The following is an 11096-nucleotide window of genomic DNA, read 5'->3' as shown; positions in this document are numbered from 1 at the left end:
GAGGCAGAACTGGAACAGCATGGCAATCAAGATGGCAAGAAGAAGAGAAGGAAAGATAGAGATGGTGATGAAGGAGGTAATGAGGCACCAAAAGGAGCGAAAAACAGGAAGAGGAAGCAGGAAGATGGTGGTTTAGTGAACTTGAATGTAGATGCCAATACAAAAAAGAGAAAGAAGGATAATGTATTCGAAATCAGTGACCTTTCTTCAGGGGCTACTCCAGGTGAAGTTTCTGGGGATGAAAACAAAACATCTGGGAAGGTTGCTGATGCAGATAATCATACTGTTTGTGAGAATAGTACAGGCAAAATAGAAAATGTGAAGGCGAAAAGGAACAAAAATGATAAGAAACTTGAGATTCCTAAGCATCTTGTCCTTGAAACCCTGGAAGTTCAAAGACATATGGTTGTTGAGAATGAGGTCTCAACAAATGATGATAAACTTCACATTTTAGTGAATAAAGCAAAGACGAAAGCAAAGAGGGTGCTTGACTCCTGTGAGCATAAAGAGAATTCACATGAAACATGTACAAATGGGAGCCAATCATTGAGCATGGAAGTCAGAAAGGAAATTCAAGAAATCAGGGAAATGCCATCTACATCCACAGCAATTAACGTGAAGAGAAAGAAGAGCAAGGAGAAGGATGGAAATGCAGAGAATCAAGAAGCAGAAGAACATTCCAAGAATCCACTGAAGATCAAGGGGAAGATAAGAAAACCCTTTCAAACTGTGGAAGCAGAAGGAAATAAGGAGACATCTAATGTGATGAAGGAGAAGGAAGCTGATGATTCAGTGGCCTGTAGCTTAAAGAGCAAGAAGAGCTTTAGTAATGGTTCAAATATATCTTCCCTAAAGAAAAAGAAAGTCACTTTTTCAAGTGAAATTGAGGTGTTTACTTATCGGACTGATTCTGGTAATGAAGGAAATTCTGAAATACCTGTAATCCAAGGCAAACATTTCACTAAAGAAGAAGATGAAAAGATACTCGAAGCAATAGATGAATATATTAAGGTTAGTTTATTTAAGTATTCGACACAAAACTTGAATTGGTAATTTCTATTTTCTTGATGGTTCACTACAGGTATGCTTATGGGGAAGGTACGTTAGAAGGATTCAAAGATGAAAGGATGGACTTGAAACAAATTAGAAAAGGGACGAGAGATTATATTTCCTTTTCTCAATACTAAGGTGAAGATAGACAGTGGAAAACTAAGGATGTGTATTGGAGGGAAGGAAAACACGTTGGAAGAAAACTCTACATGTGGAAAGTTAATTTGAACTAATTTCTGTGAAAATATTCTAGTATGTGTTTTCAAGTAAGGATTAAAATCTATGGAAATTAATTTCACATATTTCCTACAATAGAAGGAAAAACACCATATTAATTACTGAATATGGTGGAAACATTAGGTCATGAGTAGGACTTTGAGGATATTAATTAGTTTTCCGACTGTTTTAGTTGTATTGGTTTTGACGGAATTGGAGAAGAATTAATTCCTTATAAAAATTCTCCCCTGTCAACCCACATTTTCCTTCCTTAGCTTTTTCTCCATCCACATTTTCCTTCCTTAGCTTTTTCAGTTTTAGGAACCACGCACTAATAAATATGGTGGAAATGAAAACTAATAGTCAAATTATATTTTAAATAATTTTTTTCTCTCACTTTTCTTTTGTATTAAACATTAAAAATAAAACAAGCTACCCTTCCATTTTTTTTTCATCCTTCATATATATACAAGTAAATTTCTATCTCTTTTGTTAGTACCAAAAGAATTAAGACCTCTTCACAATGGTATGATATTGTTCACTTTGGACCTAAGCTCTAGTGGTTTTATTTTTGAGCTCTACCCAAAGGCCTCCCATGTGTTTTAAATGTTGGACTATGTTTGCAACCTTGCAACCCCAACTTTTTTATACATTTTGCAAATTGATTTTTTCCTTTCTCATTGCTTCCTTCCATATAATTCATTAAAAGTTTGTTTTAGATTTATGTTTTATTTTTTATTGTCTCAATGATATGTTTGGCTTGAATGCCATGTCTTATCATCATCTGTATCATTCTACTCTGTTAAGAATGTTTTACCTACTGGACAACTTGTCATTATCTCGATGATAAAATTACTCTTCCTCACTATTGCATGCCAACATAATCTACGTTTTTGTTGGTTGTAAGAGTCCTGAATGCCAGTCTTATTCAGTACTTCTCCAACTCATACAATCTACTATCCCAGTCTCACTGCTGTAGCACTCAACCCTATCCAAACCAGGCGATATGGTATCTAGGATTAACCCTCTGCAGCATGTCTGGTCTGCTTGGCAACCCAGTTTACTTCCATGTTATTCCTCATAGGGTTGAAGAGAACCCATGCCTGTCAATACTTTCTTAACCACCTTCTAATATCTTCCACTCTCTGATCACAGATTCTGTGGCAACTCCTTAATCCATTTAAGATCTCACAAGCTTCCTTGTTCTCCGACTGCACCCTGACTAATCTCCCTTGCTACTTATATGCCAATTTTTATTTTTTACTAGGACTTGACTGCTCTATGTTCTAGAAATTGGTCAGGCTCGTGTGTAGAAATGGATTGTATGAAACAATATGTTAGTGTTAGACCATGGTCGAAATGACCTTACTGTTGTAAACTTGCACCTTTTGCAAGAAGATGAAAGAATCATTTGGCAAGTTGCAACCCAAAATCTCAAACAAAATTTTCAGGCTGCTTACTGCAATTGGTTAATTGAGTTATCTCTGTTAGACAGTCATTCAATGTTTTGAATCTAATTTTGTACATTATTACTTATATTCCTTTTCTTTTCCACTTTTCTCATGCAACATGTGATGTTTTATCTTTCAGAGAAATCAATTAGGGGAGATGGGTAAGAGTATGATTCTCCACTTTCAAAACTATTCAAACATCACAGATTTTTGGAAGGAAATTGGTAAGCATCATTTTCATAAATTTATCCTGAACTTGCATATTTGTTTGTCAAGTTTTAATGATAGATATTACAAAGTTTTGTTGCAGTCATCTCCACATTTGCTTTTGAGTGTTGAGCGGAGAATAACAACTGTCACCAAGAGTTGAGAGGAATAGCTCTGAGGAAATAAGAAAATGAAAGAAGCAATTAGCAATGAGGAAACAGAAAAAAAATCATGCCAAAGAGTTCAGAGTTCAAATTTAGGCTTATTTTAATTGGTTTTAATCTATATTGATGCAGATCAGCCATCAAGACTTTTTAAGGCGCCATATGTGCTATATGTAGCCTACTGTCGTTTGCTGCATATGTGAAATGCATACATCGCCTATGTGATTTCATGGCCTGCTCCCTTTTTTAACCACAAAATATATTAGAAACAGCCTAAAGTGTTTGATGGAAAGGAACTTGTGATCATCTTATGATTATCGTGTGTAATTTAAGTTTAAAAGAAAAAAGAAGGAATTATAAGATTTTGGTATTACACACTATATTGATTAAAGTGCAGAGTGAGCTTATTAAAAAATAAAATAACATGTTACTATTATTAGGGAGCAATTAGGTACATACAATAAATGAGTTGAGATGGCATTGATGTATTCAAGGATGACCAATACATTTTATAAGATTTCTAAAGAAATTTTAGTTAAGGTAAAAAAATAATTTAATTGATTTGAAAAACACTAGTGTTATAATTTGCATAAAGCTCAATAGAGGGAAAAGATCTTGCATATGTCCCTAGGATTGGGACAAACACGACTTGATGATAAAGCTATGAACTTTTTGTCCTTTTAACTTTGGCTATTGTTGCCAATTTCCACTTCACTTCTGGTTTTCATTCCCCCCATAAGTGTTTAATTGCCATCTGATCATGTCCCTGCAGGAGCTTGTTTGCCAAATCGACATCGTGAGGCTACATATAATCGGGCACATGTTCTGCTTGAAAGGAGTAAGTCGAGTAAGTTGAAACCTGAAGAATATGAAACACTTTTCAGGTAACTTGCATATTTATATATTGAATATGAACTATAAATTGAATGCATTCTATGTTTTTGGCCCCCAACAAATGCAAAATCTAGGTTGTGTTATGATTTGCAGAGTTGAGTTCCTTGCAAGGTAGCTGCTTTAACTTATTATGTGGGAGCACTGAAAGATCTTAAGTATGTTTATCAGGCATTCATATCATGGTTATCAGGCATTCAAAACTTATCATGGTTATAGAGATTCATGGGATCATTTTAAGTGTTTGACATATAGATCCATGTTTGTTGTTCCTGGTTGTGGAGTGAGATATGATGTATTACGGCAATATGTTTTGGTGACATGCATAAATGATTTATGTGGGATCATTTTAAGTGTTTGACATATAGATGCGCGCTTGCTGTTCCAGGTTGTGGAGTGAGATATGATGTATTACGGCATATGTTTAGGTGACATGCATAAATGATTTAAGTGAATTGGTTGAATTCTTCCTGCTCAAATATGAAGCAAGAGATTACTCTTGCTACCAAATTGTTGGTCAAGTTTGATTCTTTATTCTTAGCCTTCATTTATGATATCAGACTTCTATTGGCTGACTAAATTTATGCTCTCACGGTGTTCTTTTTTGTTACAATATGTCAAATAAACATCATTATTGGAATGAGTAGCTTGTGTTTAGAATTATATCGTATGATTTAGTCACTCCTAGGTATAAATTAGCCAAGTATTGATTTCTAATGATTTGTATCCGGATCTAATTTTGAATGAAGAAAAGTGTTTGATCTGCTATTTACCATGCTTTGTCAAGTTATGGACATTATAAATTGAGTGCATAGTGCATGTTTTGCAAAGCACTGTAGGTATAAATTAGCTAACTACACTATTTGTACCATGTGCTAAAAAATTCTCTGACCATATTGATGTCATGCCATTTTATGTTTTACCATCTGCTGTTTATGCATATAGGTTCTATGCAAAACATGGGCCAGACTGGAAAACAATAGCATGTGAACTTAGGAAACATTGGAAACATGTCGAAGACACTCGGCAAAGAACCAAATCACAAAATTTTAGCAAAGGTCTGCTTTCTATTATCATTGAGTTCTGGACAGTTTCTCACTTTGTATGGCATTTTGAAGATGGTGTCTGGCTTGTTTGTTTCAGTTCAACTCCTAACCTGGATTCTAGCATTTCTTTCCTGTCACCCTTATCAATATTCAGTGTATTTAAACGTGACACTACTAAACTTTTATGCTTGCTTAGTACTGTATCATTGGGGATAGACGTGTGCATATGTGTTTCAATACTAGAATGTGATTAAAGAAATACTTGAGCAATACTTAGCCGTCAAAAGACATACAAAAAGAAGAAGGTTTAGGAAGGGAGGGGAAGAGATGGATTAATGGAAGTGTGTGTGCATGAAAGAGAATTTTCTGTGTTGTTTACTTAAAGAATGGAGAATACAAAATTTTCAGTATGCCCTTGTCTTCTACCTAGAATGCATTCACCATCTTGCAAGCCCCTCCCTAACTTGTGCTAATTTTTGCAACCCCCTTGCACTTGATGTCTGGCTTTGCAGCCAACATGAAAGTTCCACCTCTCTCATGTCCATGGGCTTATTTTAGAACTTGACCACACTTGTTCATCATGTGTTGGCTTTGAGTGATTTCCACTCAATTTGAGCACATCAATTTCAAGGGAAAATAGGCCGAAATTTTCCTCCTTTTTTCCTTCTCATTTTACATTCAAGTAATCAAGAAGAAAAAAAAAGTTTCTCTCTACCTTTCCCTAGTTCTTCCTTTGCTCCTGCCTTGCCCCCAACTAAAGACAGCTTTAATCTCTACGAAACATTAGTGAATTTATGCTGTGCTGTCAAGTAGTTCCGTGTTCTAGTTGCTTTTCATTGGTTGTGTTGGCTACTGCTCTACGAGAAAATTTGTCTATATGCTATGCTTGTTCATTTCGTGTAGAGAATATTATGCTGACCATCCAAACAATTTGTTGTTTCTCGTGGCACAGGAACCTTGTCACCGGAGGAGTATCAGATTCAATGTGATCTAGTAAACATGGATTTACAATTGAAAGATCGTGCAGAGCGAAGTGCTAAGCAATACATGGTTGGTTCTCATTCAGTTCCCACATTTGCTGTTCTTTCTGCTTTCCAAAGATACTGTGCTTCATTTAATTAAAGAATCTGATATGTTTTCCCCCAATCTTGATGATCCATTTCGTTTTTGTAGCTTAGAGACAATATACCTTGCGAAGTAATCAATGAGCCTGCTGCTTGCCGCATGAAGGGGTTGGTAACTTCTTAATTTGTATGATACTCCTTGGTTGATTACTTAGATAAGTGATTTGTCTATTTCTATTGCTTTATTTTTAAAAACTACTAATTTTGGTGACAAGTTAAGTTTATCTTAACCGTCATCTAGTACTGTGCTATTCATCAGCACAAGCTGAGTCTGTATTAACCATCATCTGATACTGAACTGTGTTCTGCTCCTCACTGTTTTAAAATGTTTTCATGCTTGAAGAGGCAAAACCTTTGTTTTGCTGGGGACTTGGGGACTTGTAAATTTATTTGAATCCACACATCAATCTGTGGCGATTCATGTGAAAATCTTATTATTACAATTAGCCTTGAAATCAAAGTGTGTCCATGAGCCACCTAGCTCTTGACGACACACTCTATGCCCTTCTTAATCACTGAGAAGCAACATCAAAGAGGTCTTTGAAAAAAGTATTGTGCAAGGATGCATTGACCATGAAATTCTTGTATGAACAGTTTTATCACAAGTACATGCTTCATAAATGTCAGGCGAGTTCACAGCATTATTTTTGACTGATACAATTAGACAACGATGTACCAACCTTGTTTTCTGCTATTGACAAGGCAACATCCTAGCAACAATAAGTGTAACAATATCCAGTCCAAAATTGAGTTACTTTGAATAAAACTATTGAATGCTTTTGACCTTGTTTTTCCAATGTTTACATAAAAAAAAACTTGTGTTTTCTGATTTCATGACTTCTCATCTTTATCTTGATATTTTTTTTATTTGTATTACTCTGCCGAGAAATGTGCCGCCTACATCAACAGTGTTTTTCTAGTGAGAAACTAAATTTGTATTTTTCCAATTCAATGTTTCTCATATTTACATTGATATTTACCATTTGTGTTGTTCTGTTCATTCAGGTATCAACAAATAGCGTCTCCTTTGGTCATGAAAAATCTATGGAGTGACAAGGATGACTACCTTTTGGTGGATGCGTAAGACAATTTTGGTTCATTGTTATCCACATTGTGATCTATGATCTCTCTTTGTTGTACTTCCTTTCATTATAGTTTGATTCTTTTATTTGAGTTATCGAATGTCAGATGTTAATTATCATATTTTACCAGTATTTCATATCCTAAACTGCAGCCTGTTAATATTCAAATGTTCTCAGCAGTCAGCATCTTATCGCTTCTCATTTTGCTTTCACCTTTCTTTTGCAACTCTGAAGAGACGATACAGTGGACCTTGAATATATAAATTTAATACTTGGTATCTGAACAAGAATGCCAAAATTTCAGTGATTTAAAATATAGCTTCGTATTAATCAACTAGTAGCCGACCCACATAGTAGGATAAGGCTTGGTTGTTGTTTTATCAATCAGCTAGCAAGTGCGAGGGCACAAGCTCGAAAAAGATTTTAGTATAAGCATGTGTATTAGCAAGTCAAAATTGGATTTATAATTTGGGCATAAAACCATCTTGCCTCTTCTATATGCCTCTTTGGATAGAAGTGTTTAACATCGCTAAAATTTCAATTTAGGCTGAGATATTATTAATACGCATATCATGATGAAATATTACATATTAACTTCTTGTAAAGTGCACGAAGCATCCTCCAATACTAGGTCCCGAGGAAAGGTCTATTTGTACTCACTCTTACCCTGCATTGCAATAGGTTGTTTCTGTGACTCAATTCCACGACTTTACTATTGCACCAATGCTCCCCTTATTAAGGAAAAATGTAGACGCCAACCTAATTTATGTGTTCTTCAATGTTGGTACACAAACACAAAAACAACAAAAATAAAATAGGTAGAAACAATATTAGCTACCCTGCTATCATTGTATTTAGGTGAATGTTTTGGTGGGTTGGGAAAAACATGGTTTGATGACGATGATGATATGATATAATTATTTGGAAAAAAATAACTGTGATAGCATTGCCTCTACATGAGTGTTTCCCCCTGCTGCCATACTATAAATTTAAATTTTATAACAATCAAACAAGAAGAATGAGAAGAGAAAATGAATATAGGGAATTAATAATTCATTTTAAATTACAATTTTAAATGAACTAATGAAATTCCTGAAATACTGGTGAGAAATGGAACATAAATTTTGGAGAGGGAGAAGAGGCCTAAACTTGGAAATACTATTTCAGCTATAAAACCAACCATCTAGTGTTCTTTCCAGTGATAGTCAATTGGAATGGTGCATGGTTGCTTGTGGATCCATATCGAGTATAGCATCGCTAGCCCATTCATGGGCATGTGTCGGTATTGGACCAAGATTTTAAGCCATGCTTGGACCCTGATTTGGAAAATTTCTGCTAGGACTGAATCTTCAGGATTATGCCGAAAGGTTACTCATGTCTGATGTATAATTCAATGTTAGAATTACGAAACAAGTATTTTCATGAGTTCAACCTTCTTGACTGTTGTCATCCTCTTATGTAATATTTCCTCTCTATTTTCAGATTCTATCTGTCAAAATTAATTAAGCAGAGCCTAGTCTAGGTGGGCTTGCGTCTTGCCGTCTTTTCCTTGCTGGTGTTGACGCCTTCCATGGAACTGCTAAACTTCTTGAGATATGCAGTGACATGATTGTCAACATTGATTTGCAGGCTAATGAGATTAGATGCTTGCTGTGTAGAAGATGTTGACTGGGACAATCTTCTTGAGCACAGGTATGTGTGCTCTCTCTATTTCTATTTTATATATCGATATGATCTTTCTTTTTTCTACTGAACCGTATTTGCTTTATTACATTCTAACGAAAGAAGCCTTATTGTAGTGTTCTTGTCACAGCCAATGCTTAGAAGTTATAATTCTTGTTGTCGGGTCATAACTTTACAACGGTTTATATCTGTCGAGTTATAAATACATGAGATATGAAGTGTTCAATTTGGTTCTTTTGTTAACGATCATATCTGTTGAGTTAGTCACTCGCACACATGAATTATATTCAGTCTTACAATCGGCAACACAAACATGTTAGTTCAACGATAAGCTACGGATGACCTTCAAATTAATGACTTAATTAATGACTTGATGGATTAAATTGCAACAATTATGGAAATTCATTTGTGTATTGCAACACAAATTGTGTTTTAAATTGATGTGAAGAAATTTGAGAAGAATCGGGCAAGGAAGCCACGGGGGCAATAGTGTTAGGCCTTTCAAATGGTCAAATCCCAGTTGCAGCGTACTATAGGGATTTTCCTCTAGTGAAATGACAACTCTTAAGAATATTGGCCGCTTGGATAGGCCTCTAATTTGCTCTGGTGGCCGGTGGAAAACTTTCATTGGATTGGTCAGTCAGAATTAGTTGGTTTAAAGAGTTAGATGCCTGGATTATAAAAAAAAAAAAATCGGGCAAGGAAAGTGTGAGAAGAATCGGGCAAGGAAGCCACAGCGGCAATGGTGTTAGGCCTTTCAAATGGTCAAATCCCAGCTGCAGCGTACTATAGGGATTTTCCTCTAGTGAAATGATAACTCTTAAGAATATTGGCCGCTTGGATAGGCCTCTAATTTACTCTGGTGGCCGGTGGAAAAATTGCATTGGGTTGGTCAGTCACCTCTAGAATTAGTTGGTTTAAAGAGCTAGATGTCTGGATTATTAAAAAAAAAATTTGGCAAGGAAAGTGTGAATGAATGGGGATCTGAAATTAAAATAATTATTTCAAGGAGTTGACTTGAAACACTTAGAAAGAAAATTTTCATACTGAAAATATTTTAAATGTTGATATATTATCATTATATTTCTAATAAACCATACATTCTGCATTGTTATTATTATTATTTGAGCCCTGTTGAAAAGTACAGTTTTAGTGAATTTTACCAAACACTAGTAAATATCATATTGTTCGATAAACTAACTTTGGAAGATAATTTTTCAATTATTTACGATATAGTAGATAATGCGTTTTGGGTTAATATTGATTCCAATAACTCAATTCAGCTCAGAATGGTTCTTATAAATTCATATCATTACAATGGCAAACTTTCTTCTTAGTATATATTTTTCAGTCCAGAATAAAATGGTTCTAGTAAATTCATATCGTTACAATAATAAACTTTCTTTGTAGTATATATTTTTCAGTCCAAAATAAAATGGTTCTGATAAATTATATAGTTGTGATGTTTAACTTTTCCACCTTCGAGTTTAAAATGTTATTAGTTTTTTTCATGAAAAAATAGTAGTGTCCTAAGATGATAACTTTATCTTCAACTCTTTTCAACTCAGACCCGGGGATATTTGCCGCAAGCGGTGGACTGAAATGACGCGATATATTGGCGAGAATAAGGAGAAATCTTTTATCGAACAGGTGGAAGTGCTTTCGCAACACTATTCAGAGATGACGGAATATCGAAAGTGAAGTGATCCTCATGATGTAACTTTGTGCTTCCAAATAGTTGAAATGAAATCGAGTTCTGTGTTTGTTTTTTTTCACAAGTCATCACTGTGAGACTAAGTTGTGGTATAACAGTGTGATTCCTAAAGAAACGATTTGTATTTAGGCAAACGATAGCAATATAAATGTGTCGAGCTTAGTTGCATTCAAGTTTGTTTTTTTTACTTATCGAGCCTGTTCGCTTGTATATTAAAAATCTTATCAAATGGAGCTCAACTAATATTATTGTTGTCTTTATAAATTAGATTAAATATTTATTTAATAGATAAGATATATTATTTTCTTATTTTAGTTGTCCTTGTATAAGTTAACTAATTTATTTAATTCATTTATAAATACTAACAAACTAATCTTAATATCGTTGAAACTCATTTATTTTATATGCTAATGTAAAACCCTAGTTTTGCCAAAAAGTTGAATTTGAAATTATATTTTGAAAACAAAT

The 11096-nt window shown here is 34.6% G+C and overlaps 1 protein-coding gene across 4 annotated transcripts in view; it reads left to right on the top strand.

The window, feature by feature from the left end:
- Nucleotides 1-10801, top strand: part of LOC122021656 — a 14056-nt gene extending 3255 nt beyond the window's left edge. Inside the window, exons 3-11 of one of the 4 annotated variants that reach the window (XM_042579802.1) lie at nt 4-1011; nt 2857-2941; nt 3861-3972; nt 4925-5037; nt 5978-6075; nt 6199-6257; nt 7155-7229; nt 8861-8923; nt 10483-10801. In XM_042579802.1, coding sequence (XP_042435736.1) covers nt 4-1011; nt 2857-2941; nt 3861-3972; nt 4925-5037; nt 5978-6075; nt 6199-6257; nt 7155-7229; nt 8861-8923; nt 10483-10615 — 1746 coding nt within the window. In that variant the 3' untranslated portion in view covers nt 10616-10801. Of the gene's footprint in view, nt 1-3; nt 1012-2856; nt 2942-3860; nt 3973-4924; nt 5038-5977; nt 6076-6198; nt 6277-7154; nt 7230-8713; nt 8924-10482 lie in introns of those variants that run through there. The other 3 variants (XR_006122600.1, XM_042579803.1, XM_042579804.1) reach the window with 3 other exon arrangements.
- The last annotated feature ends 295 nt before the right edge of the window (nt 10802-11096 follow it).

Source organism: Zingiber officinale, chromosome 9A (assembly GCF_018446385.1).
Source record: "Zingiber officinale cultivar Zhangliang chromosome 9A, Zo_v1.1, whole genome shotgun sequence".
NCBI lineage: Eukaryota > Viridiplantae > Streptophyta > Magnoliopsida > Zingiberales > Zingiberaceae > Zingiber > Zingiber officinale.
The sequence above is the reverse complement of the archived record's forward strand: the minus strand, read 5'-3'. Positions and strand labels throughout refer to the sequence as shown.